This window comes from Rattus norvegicus, chromosome 9, assembly GCF_036323735.1.
Source record: "Rattus norvegicus strain BN/NHsdMcwi chromosome 9, GRCr8, whole genome shotgun sequence".
Classification (NCBI taxonomy): Eukaryota; Metazoa; Chordata; class Mammalia; order Rodentia; family Muridae; genus Rattus; species Rattus norvegicus.
In genome coordinates this window covers 46,763,824-46,780,917 of record NC_086027.1, presented here as the reverse complement: position 1 = coordinate 46,780,917, position 17,094 = coordinate 46,763,824, and the positions used below count along the sequence as shown (strand labels likewise).

Here is a 17,094-nt window from a genome sequence, read left to right as displayed (position 1 = left end):
CGGTGGTGGCCCATACCTTTAATCCCAGCACTCTGGAGACAGAGACAGGCAATCTCTGGGTCTACAGAGAAAGTTCCAGCACAGCCAGGGCTACATGGAGAAACCTTTTCTCAAAAAACAAAATCAAAAATATAATATAATATAATATAATATAATAAATAATATAATAATAATAAACTATACTGAGATTTTATCTCACCCCAGCATGCTGGAAGTTTTTTATCAATGACACAAGATAAAGTCAGGGAACCTCAATTAAGAAAATGCCTCCGTAAGATTATGCTACACACAAGCCTACAGAGCATTTCCTTCATTAGTGATTGATGGGGAGGGCCAGGCCCATGTGGGTGGAGCTGTCCCCCCAGGCTGGTGGTCCTGGGTTCTATAAGAAAGCAAGCTAAGCAAGCCATGAGGAGCAAGCCAGTGAACAGCACTCCTCCATGGCCTCTGCATTAGCTCCTGCTTCCAGATTCCTGCCCTGCTTGGGTTCCTGCCCTCACTGCTTTTTAAGATGCTCTAATATATTTCACTGTGAGTGAAGTAACCCTTTCCTGCCCAGCTTGCTTTTGGTCGTGGTGTTTCGTCAAAGCAAAGCTAACATTAAAATACCCCAGAGTTCGGGCGACTATCATCAAGAAAACAAATGTTAACAAATGCTGTTGAAGGCGTGGAGAAAGAGAAACCTTATTCCCCATTGGTGGGAGTATACTCTAGTGTGCCCAGTATGTGGAATTTTTCCAAAAGACTAGAAACAGAATCAGCATGTGACCCAGTTATACCACTCCTGGGTATATACTACAGAGACTCTAATCCAGCGTACCACAGAAATCCTTCACCACCCGTGTCCATTGCTGCTCTCCTCATGATAGCTAAGAAACGCCCATAATAGACAGATGTATGTATGAAGACTTGATACATATACATGATGTCATTTTATCCAACCACAGAGAATACCGAGGCCATGACAATTGCTAGGAAATGGGTGGGTGGATGGAGCTGGGAAGTGTTGCATTAACTGAAGGCACCAGGACTCATGCTTTCATCGACTGTATCTGTGTGTGTGGTTGTGTATGGGAATCATGAGAAAGGGGAGCTAGCCGGAAGCAGGGAAAGGGGCGGAGGAGAGGCGTGAGAAAATAGGCTGGGCAAAAACAAAGAATGCATAACGCTATAATAAAGCCATTTTAAGGACAATTCAACATTCGTTTAGAACTGAAAGAGATGGAAATCAAATCCCCAAAGTCACATAAAAGTCTGCTGTGGGCAAGAATACCTGTAACCCAACCATTGACAGGGTGTAGACAGGAGGCATGGAGGGATTACTGGCCAATCAGCCTGAAAAATATAGCAAATTCCATGCTCAGTGGAAGACGCTCTCTCAGAGGAGTAAGGCAGACAGTGTTAGAGCAACACACTCTGACATAGAATGATGTGCATTCATCCAGAGAGATGAGTAAACACCACACACACACACACACACACACACACACACACACACACACACACGAGTTAATTTGGTTCCCTCCCCCTCTGTTGTATGCATGCATAAGTAAGCCAGAGGCCAGTGTTAGGTGTTCTATTCTGTTGCTGTTCATCTGAGGTTTGCTGATGGGCTAGACCACAGGGAAGCAAGCTCCAGGGACCATCGGTCTCCACAGAATTCCAGCACCATAATTACCGGTACACAGCCCCCCCTCTCCTTTTTTACACAGGTGTTGGGGATAGAAGTTGACTCTTCATGTGTGTGTGGCAAGTACTTTACCAACTAAGTTTTCTTCTATGTGTCCAAAAGAAAATTTTCTAAGTTATTAAAAAAAAAAGATTGTTCCTTTAAAGGAGAGAAATCACTTCATGCTAAGTGAAAAGAGAAGGGGGGAAAAGTTGATCACAGGACACACGCTGTCTGTGTAACAGGCGAATTCAAGAATCTAGAACGGAGAATGGTAGTTGTCATGGCTGCAGGAGGAGGGATCAGTGCTACAGTTTAGGTCTAAGCCTAAAACCCGCCTGTCAGATGCGATAGTGTTGTGGGTAAGAACTTTGGAGAAATGATCATGCCAAGGGCTCATCCTGTATGAGTTCAGTAGCACTCGTACACGGGTAGGGAGGGCTTGACAAGAAAGACACTTGCCACCAAGCCTGATGACTCAAATTCGATACCCAAGACCCATGTAGCAAAAGGAGAAAAATCCATTCCTGCAAGTTGTCCTTTGACCTCCAAATGCACATTGCGGCTCAGGTACATGTACACACACGTGTACACACACGTGTACACACACATATGCAAATTCAACAAAATATGTTTTAAAGAAAGAGAGGGTTGAAGGGAGCTCTGTTTGTCATTTTATGTATGCCATCTCTTTAGCCAAGTCAGGACACAGCACAGGGGGCGCCATCTTGGAAGCAAGAAGTTCACAGTGGGTCGACTGGCACGCTGATCTTAGATGTCTCGGCCTGCAGAGCTGTGAGAAACATGTTCTGTTCTTTATGGACACCCAGGCTCTGAGGTTTTGCTTTAGCAGCTCAGACAGAATAAGACACAAGGAATAAGACATTGTTTCATAAGTGCAGAGTTTACACTTGAAAAGACAAACAAGACTTTGGGAGCTGAGTAGCCATGACAACTACCAGAGTGGATATTCTTAATAAAGCTGAGCTATACACTTAAAGATGGCTGTCTGGGCAGTGTGTGTGCAGGTGTGTGTGTGGGTGTGTGTATGCATGTGTTTATGCATGTGTGTACATGTGTTTATGCATGTGTGTGCATGTGTTTATGCACTTGTGTGTATGTGTGCATGTGTATGCATGTGTATACGTGTGTATGTGTGCATCTGTGTATATGTTCATGCATGTGTGTGCATGTGCTTATGCACTCATGTGTATGTATATGTGTGCATGTGTATGTATGATGTATGTGTATATGTGTATATGTGTGCATGTTATTATACGTATATGTGTGTATGCATGCATGTGTATGTAATGTGTGTATATGTGTGTATGCATGCATGTATATGTATTGTGTTTATATATGTGTGTGTACAGAGGTATGTGTGCTTGTGTGTGTGTGCATGTATGCATGCATATATATATATACACACACACATGCACACACACACATATATATATATGCTATTCTTTTTCTTGACTGTAGGGTGGTTCTTTTGTCTTATTTTTGTTTTGTTTAGTACTAGGATACAGGAAGAAGGACCAGACTTTAAAAACCAATTATGCCGAATCCAAAAGTAGCACCTGGAACTTTCTCTCAGATCGGCAAGTGGATTCCCTAAATAGCACTTGTCTAAGTCTTCCTTTGAAAGTCTGCTTTCCACCCAAGGAAGATAAAATTATCTCCAAGGAGTCAGACTCCACCCACCCTCTTGGAGGTTTGAGAGACTGATACTGAAGTTCTAGTCAGTGTGGTGAGGACAAGAAGGAACCACAGAAAAGAGGTTAGAGAGCTGCCCTCCTCCCCAACCCCCAGAGCCCAGGTGGAACTGGAAACCACACATTTTCTAAACCAAAAATTGTTGACGATTTCTGGGCAGTTTTTGAGCAGAAGCAGCCAACTTTGGCATTTCTGGGGCATTATGATGGGTAGACAAGATGGCCTATTTAGGACCTGCCGCCTCCCCTCCCAAACTTGGAACCCAGGATTACTAAAATGAAGGCCATGCCAAATGCTTCATTCTTAGAAAACTTTTCTATCCGTACTTGAAGTTGTCTGTTTCCGGGGCTGAGAAGAAGGTAGCTGTGGAAATGCCGGTGATGTTTCCTTAGTCACCAAATGCCAGGTACTGCAGGGCGTATGTGACTGACTCCCCAGTCAAGGGAACTGGATGTGGGGCTTGCTGAGATGTCTGAAGGACTATCCCTTATGAATGAGTTAATGGCATCATGGGGGGTATTGGTTAGTACTGTGAGGGTGGATTCAGTATGAAAGCAAACCTCTTCCCAGCTACCCAAGGAGGACGCAGTGGCAAATCCCTTCTCTGTGCCAGTCACTTGCTCTTGGATGTCTCAGCTTTGCAGCCATGAGCCAAACGCATCCCTGTCCACTATGAGTTGTTCAGGTATTTGGGTGTAGCAGCAGCAAACAGACCGGGACTCCAGAGAATTCAAGGTCAAAACCAAGCCCCATTAGTAACTACTGACGAGCCTTGGGGGGCAGTGACAGCCCGTGCTCTCCCCCTGACTCAAAACCACCAATGGGTTCAATTTCTGTTGCTGTGGTGAGTACCATGACTGGTAGCAGCTTGGGGTGGAAAGGGCTTATGTCATCTTTGGAGCTTAAAGTCCGTCATGAGCGGGAGTCAGGGAAGGAACTTCAGGCAAGAACTGAAGCGGAGGCCATGGAGGATCACCACTAATGGGCTTGCTCCCCGTGGGCTTGCTCAGCCTGCTTTCTTACACAACTCAGGACCACGTGCCCAAGGGTGGCACTGTGAGCTGGGTCCCCCCACGTCAATCATTAATCAAAGCACTGCTCCGCAGACTTGCCCACCGACCAATCTGATGGGAGCAAGTCAGACTGGTGTTCTGCACTCCTAGATGACATGCTTGGGTCAAGTTGACAACAAACAAACAAAGGAGCACAATTAGCACCAATCGTTTTCTGTAATTATCTGGACAGGTCCACTCATGATCGGAAAAAGGTGTTGGCTTCAGAGAGCCGAGCACGCAGGGCTCCACAGAAATATCCCTGGGCCATCCTCTCTAGGACAGGGGGAATTTGCATATGCAAAGCGTGTTTCCGGTACAGGCTTTCTGACATGCTCTCCTGATATTATCTCACCAACTAGCTGATGAAGCAAATGCCTTCTCTCCCATGAGCCTTTGCAATGCTGTTAAGAAAAAAAAATTCTCTGGAGCTTCTTCCCTGTACCCAAGGAGACATCCCTGCCAAGTATCAAAACTAGATGCCTATTTAATGACTACAGTTGAGCAGAAGGGTGGGGGCAGGAACTGGCTCTCTTAGACTTATTATTTTTCTCTTATGGTTAAACACCATGACCAAGGCAACATATAGACCAAATGGTTTGTTTGGGCTTAAGTTTTAGGAGGGGTATGAGTCCATCATCACCGTGGTGGGGAAGCTGGCAGCAGGTAGGTGTGGAACAGCAGGCTGAGAGTTCACCTCTTAAACTGTAAGCGGGAAGCAGGGTAAACGGGTTTGGGTTGGTGGTGGGCAGAAAGGACGTTAAAACTTCAAAGCTCACCCCAAGTGACACCCTTGGAAGCAAGGCCACACCTCCAAAGCCTCTCCAGTGCCACCAGCTGGGCACCAAGTATCTGGTTACCCAAGAATATGGGGGGCATTGCATTCAAACCACCACCAGTTCCTAAATAGTTTGGGCACCGTGCTGTGCCTTGTCACACTGGACCTCCCTTCCCTGTCTTTATTCAGTGGCATTTACTCTGAGCATTTTGCCATAATTGGCCCTGGAGGAATTCCCCATTCACAGCTTTCGGAGTACACTCCCATTACTGGAGTTCTGAGCCGGGTGCTCTCCCTCCCTGATTCTGTGACCTCATTCGCTAGACCACATTCCTGAATGAAGAGGTTCCCTCAGCCTCCATAAAAGTCTGTTTTGCCTTGACCTGCACAAGGGCAGGCTCACCCTGCAAGTACCTGCTTCCATCACAAGAAACACAGAATGACCAAGAACTGCAGGGACCCTGTGCAGCCTCCCCGCTAGCCCAGAAACCAGGCGGCTCTGCCTAGCTTGGACCTAACTAACCCGGCAATAGTGCGGTTAGGGCCACATCTCTAGAAGGTTCCCATGTCAGTAAGCACACATCCCTTAGACTGTTTCTGCGAGCGATACGTTTGAAGCAGTTTCTAAACAGACCCATTCGCTATGAAATCCCGTTGGGTGCATGCTTGTGCCGAGGAAATAATGCGAGAGATATGGGCGGTCCCTGTTTTGTCCTTTATTCCCAAACTGTATTGCAGGGCACTTGAAACGACCAAGATTCTAAGTGATATTGCCCCCCCTCCCCTCCTCCCCGGATTCCAGGTACCTGGAGGCTGTCTCCCTTTCAGTTTCCGTGAATTCCAAGTCAGGGAGCTGTCAACGTCCTCCATGGCAAAGGCAGAGAATTTCAGACACTCTGTTCTCTCCGCAAACGCGTGGAATCTGAAACATGAAACGTGTGCCATATCAGGCGTGTGCCTATCAGTTCTCTCAGCCAATTTGCTGCCTTTAGTGCTCCAAGTCTTGATTTATTTTGATTTGTTTTCTCAGAATTGGGTCTCCCTAGGTTGCTTTGTCAGTCCTGAAATTCTGGCCTCAAGCAATCCTCCTGCCTCCACCTCCCGGGTAGCTGGGGCTACAGGTGCATAGCTTTCTGCCCACTGCCAAACCTCTTAACTTTAACCACATTCTCTGATTCCTCTATACTTTGTCTCGTCTGGCTCCCACAACCAAGAGTGGGAAAGAGGAGGCAGCTCGACAGGTAGAATAAGCAAGCATGGGGACCTGAGTTCGGATCCCTAGCACCGACATTAAAGCCGGACATGGGCAGCATCCCTCTGTGATCCCAGCACTGACCGGACAGACAGATCCCTGAAGCTTGACAGCCAGCCAGCCTGGGAAGACCCAGCATTGACCTCCGTGTATGCCTGCATGCACACATGCACGCACACAAGAATGGTTTGAGATTTTCCAGGGTGGCGTGGCTCCTCATTATAGTCATTAGCTCAACCAAATGGCGTTTCTTGATCCTAGCAAAAAGATAGTTTGTGGGGGTTTGTCTCTAAGCCTCTATGGCATCAATACGAAGTTTTGACGGACCAGGCATCAAATGAGGGAGCCCCCTGGCTGCCATTAGCATTGATTGGCAGAGCGAGAGTGTTGGAAGCTGGAGATACAGAAGGCTTTGACTAATTTGCTTATTGCTGAGTGGCCTCCGTCAACGTCAACGGTAACTCAACAAACACATCCTTCCCTGGGGATTGAGCTTAAGAGCTAACGTAATTCCTGTCTGGGCAAGTTTCAGGGGACCTGCCAGCTCAAAGTGTGGCCCAGGGAACATCAGCAGTATCACCTGAGAGCTGGTGAGATCCAGCATCCACCCCAGGCCCCTGCCTGGACCTGCTGAGTCACATGACTTAAGATTCCTGGAGGACCCACGTGCACGGTAATGCTTACAGCTGCTGGTGTGGGGCAAGCTGATGGGCTAATCTCCATCTTTCTTTCTTTTTCCTTTTCTCCTTTCTGTGTACTGCTAGGGTTGGAACCCAGGCCCTCAGGGACACCCTTAGGTACCCTGGGCTACATCCTCATGCTTCTGAAACCCCTTAACTGTAACCCAGAAAGTCAAGTGGACTGTGGGAAGCTTGTCATTTTCCTAAAGAGCTCCTGGTGAGATTGTCATAGTGACTTGATGGCAGTGAATAAAACAGCCTCCTTCCTGTGGACTTTTCAAGGGCCAGGACACCAGCCTTGCTGTGCTGTGTCCTGTGGGCACTTCCAAGGCAGAAATGTCCAGCTCTCTCTCCTTGATGAATGCCTGTGTGCATGTGTGGACTGTGCTGTGTGTGTTGCTTGTGTGTATATTGCTTGTGTGTGTGTGTTGCTTGTGTGTGTTGCTTAGGTATGTGGTGCTTGTGTGTGTGTGTGTGTGTGTGTGTGTGTGTTACTTTGTGTGTGTGGTGTGTGTGTGGTGCTTATGTGTGTGTGGTACGTGTGTGTGGTATAGGTGGGGTGCTTTGTGTGTATGTGTGTGTGTGTGTGTGTGTGTGTGTCTGTGTGTGTCTGTGTGTGTCTGTGTGTGTTGGGAAGTGGTAGGGAACAGATGAGGTCTGTCCTGGCATGCTCTGAATCCCAAGTGCCAAGGCCTTGGGTGTCTGGAACTTCCCACTCCCGAGTCTCTTCTCCAGATTAGAAAAGAGAACAGGGTAGAAGTTTCCTCTAATGGGAGGAGGCACCACTAAGAAAGGCCCTTTGGAGAATACTGCAAGACCTCAGCCTCCACACTCACCCTGATGCTTCCACACAAACACAGCCTTGGAAACTTGGGTCTGGGGATCCATGCAGTTGAGCCCAAGGCCTGGGCAGCCTGCAAACTCAGACTAGAAAGGCACACTGTGTCCAGTTGGCTAGTCACCGTGCTCTAGCTGGGCCCAGCAGTGTAGGGCACAAAGTAACAGCAGACGCATGGTGTGTCTGAGCCCACACCACAGCAGGCAGGAGGACCAAGGGTCACGTGTTCAGCTTACTCCTGAAGGCCCAGAGCATGCAGAGGATGGCCTGTCTCCACCTGACTGTTTTATGTAAACCCACCACGGTGCAACCAATGAGCTGAAAGTCAGAAGGAACCAACACTGCCTGTAGCATGCTGTTCCGTGGGCACTGAACCTCCTAGAAAACGATCTCTAGGAGAGAGGAGGCAGGTACAAACCAGAGAAGGAATTCTGTCAGCTGTCTTCTCTCTAGAGAACGTTGATGAAGACACGCACCCCTTTTATGTATTTGGATATACTTAGGATGCCAGATTCAAAGCCTCATGCCTAGTGATTACAAACTGTGTGAAAGCTTCTCACAAGGTGAGCTCAGACTCTCACAGGTCTTGTTACACAGTGAGAACGCTGAGCCTCTTTGGACATGGAAAATCAGGATTCCTGGGGCCGAGGGCAAAGAACTGCATTTCCACCAACTCCCTTAGGCCAACTGGTGGGCGAAAAAGTATATTTCAAACTTGCCTTTGATGTCAAATAAAGACCAAGTTCAGGCCTCCATATCACCAACAGTTCCCTCTCAAAAAGCCTGTATGTTTAAAAAGTCTGGGTATCGTGAACAATTGCCACGAGCTAGGGGATCCAGAGTGATCTCCAGCTGTCAGTGTCTGACCCTGGGGTGACAATGGCCCTGAGTGGAGAGCCCAATCCTCTAGGAACTAGCTGACTGAGAAGGCAGCATCTCCAGTCTGCAAGACTCCAGGACATCAACAGAGAAGAGTCGTACTGATGCCTGACAGAGAAAAGAGTTCGCAGACCGTGACGACTGTATGCCATGACACGGTGGGTAAGCAGCTAGACTGTAAGTGGTCTACCCACTCTCGGGCCCTCTCCAGCCTGCCGTCTGCCTACCTGCCGTGGGTCCTGGCACTTAGATCTTTTAGAAAAGCTATGGTGTCTTCTCCTCTGGCGTTGAAGGATACTGTGCAGACTGGATGTGGGACCTCCAGAATCCTCTGGAGTAGAAGCTTCCGGGACTTCTGAGGAACATCCCCCACCACAAAGTAGTAAATGGCTTCAATCTGCAAGACAGAGGTGCCAACAGCTATGGCTTGTCTCACACACACAGACACACACACACACACACACACCCCATACAACGCAGCCCTGCCCCAGACTCATCAGCGACACATTTTCCGATTGCTGCAGAAGAGGGCAGAAAGAATACAAGTTATGCTCAGTGCTCTGTGATAACACTGGGAAGCCAAGCCAGCAAGCGAGTCATTCAAGTGCGTCTCTTTGACAGTGGCTCCGGTCCTTGGGGGCTCCACAGAGAAGAACATAGTTGGCAGATTTGGAGAGTCGCTGCCTCTGGGCTCACTGGTACAGAGACACGAGGAGAGGAGGAGTTGTTTTCAGGCCAAGAAACAGAGGAAGTTTTGGCCCAGCCCACCACTGCAGGCAGGGAGCATACAGTCATTCACTTCCCAAGGCGGTGCCAGAATTGGACAGCACAGACTCATCCACTGTCAACCTGAGTCAGGATGCAGGAAAGAAGGTGTATTCCCAGCTGGTTCGCCTCTCCTCTTGTCACAGCAAAGAAGCACATGCCTGGGCTAAGGCTGCCCTGACTTAATGGGAAGTCAGGAGAGGGAAGTGCCCGCCTGGCCCTAATGCACACTGCCTTGCCAGAAGAGAATGGGGAATAGGCAATCCATGTGAAAAGCGATACACACACAAGCACACCCACATACTACACAGCACACTCACACAGACATACATACAACACACATACACACACCACACATACACACTGTATACACTGCACATATGGACATACCACATACCAAGACACACACACACACACGACTAATAAACACACTGCATATCACTCACATACACCAAACACAGCACATACACTACATACCACCCCCTGACACACGCATCATACTACACACACATCACACTACACACACACACACGACAGCCCCTCTGTAGACCACAATACACACACCATACCACATACTATACTACACTTACACACTCATACATACACCATACCACATATTCACACCATACCCAATAGACCCATAGACACCACACCACACATTATACATACATACATACATACACACACACGCACACACACACACCAAACTACTCATCCACCACAAACTATACCCACCCACATCATACATACTACACACAACACACATACTACATATCACACTAGCATATACCATACATATACACACATTACACACACACAAACACGTCACACACAGCACACATGCTACATTTACACCTTGTTGTGTCACTCTTCCTTAATTGTACAAAGCACTGGATTCCTTTGTTGTTTCCACCCGTCTGCTTGGTGTACTTTGGTTAGCTTGCCCCCCTCTTGATCCTTGCCCCCCTCCTGATGTAGATTGAATGTGGGAAATATCCCCTATTGCTCACTTGTTCAACACCCAGCCCCCCTCTGGGGACACAGTTTTGAAGAGTTCTAGAGTCATTAAGAGCCTTGCTGGGGGAGTGGTCACTGGATGCAGGCCTTGGGTTTCATAGTTGAGTTTCATGTCCTGTCGGCTCGGGTTTCCTGACTGCTACAGAGTACTTCATTCTCCTACCACTGTGCCTTTCCCACTGCAATGGACATTCTTTCTTCTTAAACTGTGAGCTAAGCAGGTTATCCCTGCTCTTGTTGGGAACTATGTCACAGCTGTGAGAAAAGTAACAGATACCCCTCTGTCACATGCACCGGCCCCAGTTTGAACCTCTTGGAGAGAAAACATACAAGACTGTCTTAATGCAATTGATTGACTGCCTTCACTACGGTGACACGTTCATCTTGAGCTAGGGATTTTGGGAGATGCCTACTTGACTAAAAGTGTGTTCTTGGTGTAATTGGGGATATGGAGGCCTTCTAAGGGAGGCCCAGGAGACACGTCTGCAATGGCTCCACTCTTGCTCTGCTCTGGGTTTTGCCTCCCCGACATGAATGTACTCTATGAATTCAGGTGAGTGACCTCTCCTCGATGCCTAAGAGTGTAAAAAAAAAAAAAAAGATACAATACAATTCATCATTGAGGGTTTGGTTGTAAGGGTTAAGTAAATACACATATACTAATGTGGTTTTACTTTCAGATTTACAGGAATCTCTGAAAGTACAAATCACAGCAAGCCAGGAATATACATCATCTGAACCTGCCCCTCAGAATCACCTTAATTGATCCCTTCCGCAAAGAACACGGTAGGTGCCTCAGCAAATGAACTGGGTGAGTGAGAAGCAGGCCTCGCCATCTCCTTAGAGATCCTAGTTAGGTGTCTGTTGCTGCGATGAAACACCACAATGGAAAAGCGAGTAGGGAAGGAATGGAAGTCAGGACAGGAACTCAAGCAATCTGAATCTGGAGGCAGGAGCTAATGCAGAAGCTATGGAGATGTGTGTATGTGGGGGTGGGAGGTTGCTGCTTACTGGCTTGCTAAGCCTGCTTTCTTATAGAACCCGGAACCACCAGCCAGGGATGGTACCACCCACAATGGGCCGGGCCCTCCTCCGTCAATCATTAATTTAAACATGCCTTACAGCTGGCTCTTAAGGAGGCTTTTTCTCAATTGAGGTTCCCTCCTTTCAGATAACTCTAGCTTGTGTCATGCTGACATAGGACTAGCCAGGACAGAGGCCATGATTTATGCTTGAATCTCAACTCCTCATGAGTTAAAGCTAGTCAATAAAGCCTGCCCCCTTAACATTAAACCTGGTAGGGAGGAGACAGACTCATGGTTAGTTGCCAAGTTGGCTAGGAGCCTATGTCTGGGGCAGAAAGAGCAATGGGACAGGTGAAAAAGGGGTAGCCAAGGACCCAGGTTGGGACTTATGTGGCCAGAATGAGAGCCAAGACAAGACTACTTCAGCCACTACCCCCTCCAACAGACACAGAATAGCCTTAACCATTTCCATACCTTTTCCTCTCCATTCTGTCAACACTAGTTCCAGGATCTTTAAAAGAAGTAATCCCTAGGAGGCGAAGCCTGGTAAATGTTGTAAATCTCTCCCCATCAGCCACCCAGTAGGGAGGAAAAAAAAAAATCTAAGAAACAGCATTCCATAGACTGAATTGTTTGCTTCCAGCAAATGCATTCCAGGCCGTCCTGCTTCCTGGTGTCACACGGGCCTTGTGCCAGGTGTGCGAACGAGGCTCCTGCTTTGGGTCCTGGTGTTTCGTCACAGCACTAGAAACCCTAACTAGGACAGGCCCTGCAGCAATGACGATTAAAGGCTCCTTTCTGCAACTCGCAAGCATTTTCCGATTACGTCTGTGCCCAAATGTAACATAGGAATAGCTTCTCGTGGGCATCTAAAATGACACGTGGCCCAACATAGGGAACAGACAGAGTATCTTCTAGGGCGAGTGAGATCAAGGACTGTGCCGGTTTGACTAAAAATGCCCCCCCCACCCCCGTAGCTCACAAGGAGTGGCAATATTCAGAGGGTGTGGCTTTGGGGGAGGAAGGCTTTGAGGTCTCAGAAGCTCGAGTCTGGTGCCTCACCATCTCTTCCTGCTGCCCGTGGGTCCAGATGTAGACCTCTCAGCTACCTCACTAGCCCCATGTCTGCCTATACACCACTGTGCTTCCGCCATGGCAATAAGGACTGAACCTCCAAACTATGACCCAACCCTGATTGAATGTTTTCCTTTATAAGAGGTGGCGTGGTCATGGTGTCTCTTCACAGCAGTAAGACCCTGACTAGACAAGGACCTAGAGATGGGGAGGGTTGTGCCGGAAGTCTCTGACAGGATGTTTCACTGCTCTGGCAATGGCCCAAGATGCTGGAACTCTGATGCAGAGACGCTTTTCCCTGGAGATGCTATTGAAATGAAAAATGCCTTTACTGCACTGCGGTGCTCAGCTGAAAGCTCCTGCAGTTTATTCTGCATTAAATAGACTACTACGGGGCTGGAGAGACAGCTCAGTCGGTAGAGGCTCGAAGCTCAAGCACAGGGACCTGCATTCTATCCCCAGCACCCTTGTAAAGGGCAGGCTCAGTGGTGAGTGCCTATAGTCCCAGTGCTGGGGGTACAAAAATGGGGGATCCCTGGGGCTCACTGAACAGGTAGACTAGTCAATAAGAGAGCTCCAGGCACACACGCACAGGTGCACACACACACACACACACACACACACACACACACGCACACAGATGGCACCTTCATGTCCCATTTCATGGCAACCTGCATCCCGTCCACATGAAGAGACCTTGGCATCTTCCTGGCATCAGCTTTGGAAGGAAGAAAAGAACGAAACAGACAGAGAGCAGCCACTTCTACCCCGGCTACCCTTTCTGTCTTCTGTCCAAGCCGGCTCTCACCCCAGAGCCCCACGCATAAGATCTTCCTCAAGAAGCAAAATGGAGATCAGTCCAAAGCACAGTGAAGACTCTGCCCCTCTTCGTTCACAGCAACACTGCGCCATTTTAAGTCAGCTCCACATCTGGGGACTTGTGTTCCTCCTCGTCTCTCTGAAAGCCCTTTCCACTCTGATTTTCTGATTCCTGTCATGGTGATGACTCCTTCTTGTGGTCAGGCATGGGATGAACTCCAGTTGTCTTCTCAGACGCATCCTGGTACCTGGACCATCTCTTACTATCTGCCCTTGCAGTTCTAGGGTCCCCACCAGCGTCCTAGAACACTTCGAAAACCTACCTGCCTCACCCAGCACCATCTACCTGTCTTCATCTGAAGATAACAAACCTCTGTTCTACACCACGAGTTCAGGACCAGGACTCCTTGGACCTACGCCTAGCCCCCAAACTCAACCATATTGACACTATTTCCTCTCCATGCCCTCCCTGTCTAAGAAACATTTCGAGATTAAGTTAGGCATCGGGGACATGGTGGGAAACTTTTACACCTGTCCAAACTGCTCCGGGGAAGCAAGAGAGATGTCAGTTTTACAGACAGTCTGGCACTCAAGAGGGCAAGCCCCCCGCCCCCTGCCTCGGGGATTAAGAAAGTTATCTTTAATTCGATCCACTTACTCTCCCTGTGAATATGATTTTTTAAGAAACCTCAAATCTAAATGGGTGCCTACCAGGTGCACAAAAGAGAGGCTGGGATAAACAAAAACAGAAAGCCAGGCGTCCTGAGGGGCAGGACGAAAGCAGGAACGGAACTCTTCAGGTAACTCCAATGACAGCCTTTTCTTTCCCAAAGACCCTTCATGCTCAGCTGCTGCAGATTTCTTGCTGATGCTGTGAAAACCTGTGCTGTCAGCATAGCTGGGCTCTGAGGAACGCAGGCCTCACCTATTAAGCATTTCTTCAATAGGTTGCAGGCTGCCCTTCCCGTGAGCCAGGTCTTTTTGCCCAGGATACAGTGATAACTCAGGCTTCGATTGTGTCTGCATTTGCTCGTATTGGAGATGTGATTTAAACAGACCCCACACACACATCCTTCCAGGGCTCCTCTGAGACCCCAAGGCCTGTGCTCAGTCCCCTACTCCCACCCCTGTTCTTGCTCTCTCTTTCAGGTTATTAAGCCCAGTACTGAATGAAGCCAAAGGCCTCCTCCATGCATGGGCTTCATACAAGGCTGGCATCTGTGTTATTTCTGAATATTGGTGTCTGTGGGTTTCAGGGCCCAAGGATGGGGGGAGACAACCCAAAACATGTTGTCATCGGTAGGGAAAGGTCTATGTAGTTATAGTCACTGTTCCGAGTGTGTTGGCATCCTGTAGTTTCTATTCCTAGCAAACTACATGAATAAACTGGTACTCTCTGGGGCGGTTATGTGAGACATGGAGCAGGGGAGAGTGACCTTAGGGAACCAGTTCATATTCGCGTACACTGTGTTTTACTCTTACAAGACATAAAGTGTGCACAAGACAGATGTGTTTACTAGAATCTTCCTTGAGATCACCCACAGGTAGAGGCTTGGAATTTGCTCTAGGCCACAGGCTGAACGTGGTGGTCAGTGCCTGCCAGCACCTTTCTTGGCTCTTCTAAAGACTCCCTGGCACCCACTGGCTTGTTCATATTTTCTAAGATTGGAATGAACTCAGGGAAATAAAGGAAGGAAGCAAAGTCATCTGAGGATTGGAGTCTGATCAAGCCTGGCCATGTGACACTGGCCACAGTCAGCAGTGGTCAATACAGTCAAGTCCACAAGGAAAGAGCATGCTTATGTGTGCGTGCACACACACATACATGTGCACACTCATGCACACACACTCACACATAAGCACACACACACACACACACACACACACACACACACACATACACACACACATATGCAAAGCCTGGAAAACATTCCATTTTGAATGTTTAGTAAAAACCAAACTCTTGGAAGTTTGCAGACGTCGAAACAGTCTTGAAGGGCCATAGAGCAAAGTTGTTTGTATTTGGTTCTTCTTTAATGAAAAACACGTGTTTTTTTGCAAGGAAAAATAAAAGCGTTCTCAATTTCAAAACATCACCTTAATATTGATGAGCATAGACTTGTGGCCAATGGGGGCGGGGCATGCCAGCATTTACTTACTTACTTACTTACTTACTTACTTACTTATTTTGTAAAGAAAGGAGTCCTGGATGCAGTTACATAAAGATTGAAACCTACAGAGACTCCATTTTCCAGACTAGAGGAAGCAAGTATTTAGCATCCATAGCTCAAAGGCCATGATTCTTCTGATTGCATTGACTGATATAGGAAGACCCAGCTACAAGTGCATGGCATCATTCTCCGGGTTTCTGTGCCCACCCCCCCTCTTTCTCCCTCTGCCCTTAACTGCAGGTGCAATGTGACCCCTGGAGCTCCTACTGCTGTGACATCCCCACTATGAAGACTGGAACCATCAGCAGAAATGAACCATCCTTCCTCCCCCATTTGCTTTTGACCGTGGTATGTTACCATAGCAACTGGACAGGAAACTACAGCAGGTACCCTCAGTGGCGATGCTCCAGCTTCCCTGAGAAGCAACTAGGAAGAGGTCTGGATCAGCAGTGTGGAGATACAGAGAGTATACAGTGATGCTGGAGGCCACCTTGGTGACCTGGGCCAGCCATGGATACACACTTACGGTTTCGATTTTCCCAGCTTCCAGAAGAGAGTCCAGGCAGCTAACCTCTCTCACAACCATTGGCTCAAAAGTCATTCTCTCAATCCAACTGATGGCAGTGGCTATGGAGTATTCAGTCACGAAGATGGCAGCCTCCTGCCATTTCACCGGCTCTTTGGAAACCCTAGAAGGGATCATAGTCATCAGACAGTGATTAATGTCACCACTGTCGGCCTTCAGTGTCAACCGGAAGTTACCTGGGCGAGAAGGGAATCCAAGCTGCCAGTTCTCAGAGTCTTCAAGAAAATGTGTGAGCCAGTGCAGAAGTGCCTGTCCTGTTCAGGAAAGTTTACCGAGGATCTAACACCTAATGCCAAAGTGCCAAGACCTCCCGCAGGCATGGTGACCAGGCTGGAGTGGCATGGGACAGACAAGTGTTAACTAGTGCTTTGAAAACATTAAGAGAGGGGCCGAGGAGAGCATCAGTTAGTAAAATGCCTGCTATCTAAGTTTGGATCTCTGGTACCCACATAAAAAAGGCAGGTATGTCAATATACACTACAACCCCATATGCGGGGAGGCAGAGACAAGAGCATCCCTGGGGCCCACTGGCCATCCAGTCTAGCCAATCAGAGAGGTCCAGGTTCTGTGAAAGACTGCCTCTTATTTATTTATTTATTTATTTATTTATTTATTTATTTATTCAGACACACCAGAAGAGGGCATCAGATCTCATTACAAAAGGTTGTGAGCCACCATGTGGTTGCTGGGATTTGAACTCAGGACCTCTGGAAGAGCAAGTCAGTGCTCTTAACCACTGAGCCATCTCTCCAGCACAAAAGATTGCATCAAAG

At 48.0% G+C, this 17,094-nt stretch overlaps 1 protein-coding gene across 12 annotated transcripts in view; it reads right to left on the bottom strand.

Annotated features, from left to right (window-relative positions):
- Window positions 1-17,094, bottom strand: part of Vwa3b (von Willebrand factor A domain containing 3B) — a 169,130-nt gene that overhangs the window by 134,519 nt on the left and 17,517 nt on the right. For all 12 annotated transcript variants that reach the window (XR_010054626.1, XR_010054627.1, XR_594349.4 and 9 more), the window contains 3 exons: window positions 16,262-16,424; window positions 9,092-9,261; window positions 6,022-6,137 (listed from right to left, as the gene is read on the bottom strand). Coding sequence is in view for 5 of the 12 variants with exons in the window: in XM_039084535.2 (XP_038940463.1) it covers window positions 6,022-6,137; window positions 9,092-9,261; window positions 16,262-16,424 (449 nt within the window). In the remaining 7 variants the exon portion in view is untranslated. The remainder of the gene's footprint in view (window positions 1-6,021; window positions 6,138-9,091; window positions 9,262-16,261; window positions 16,425-17,094) is intronic.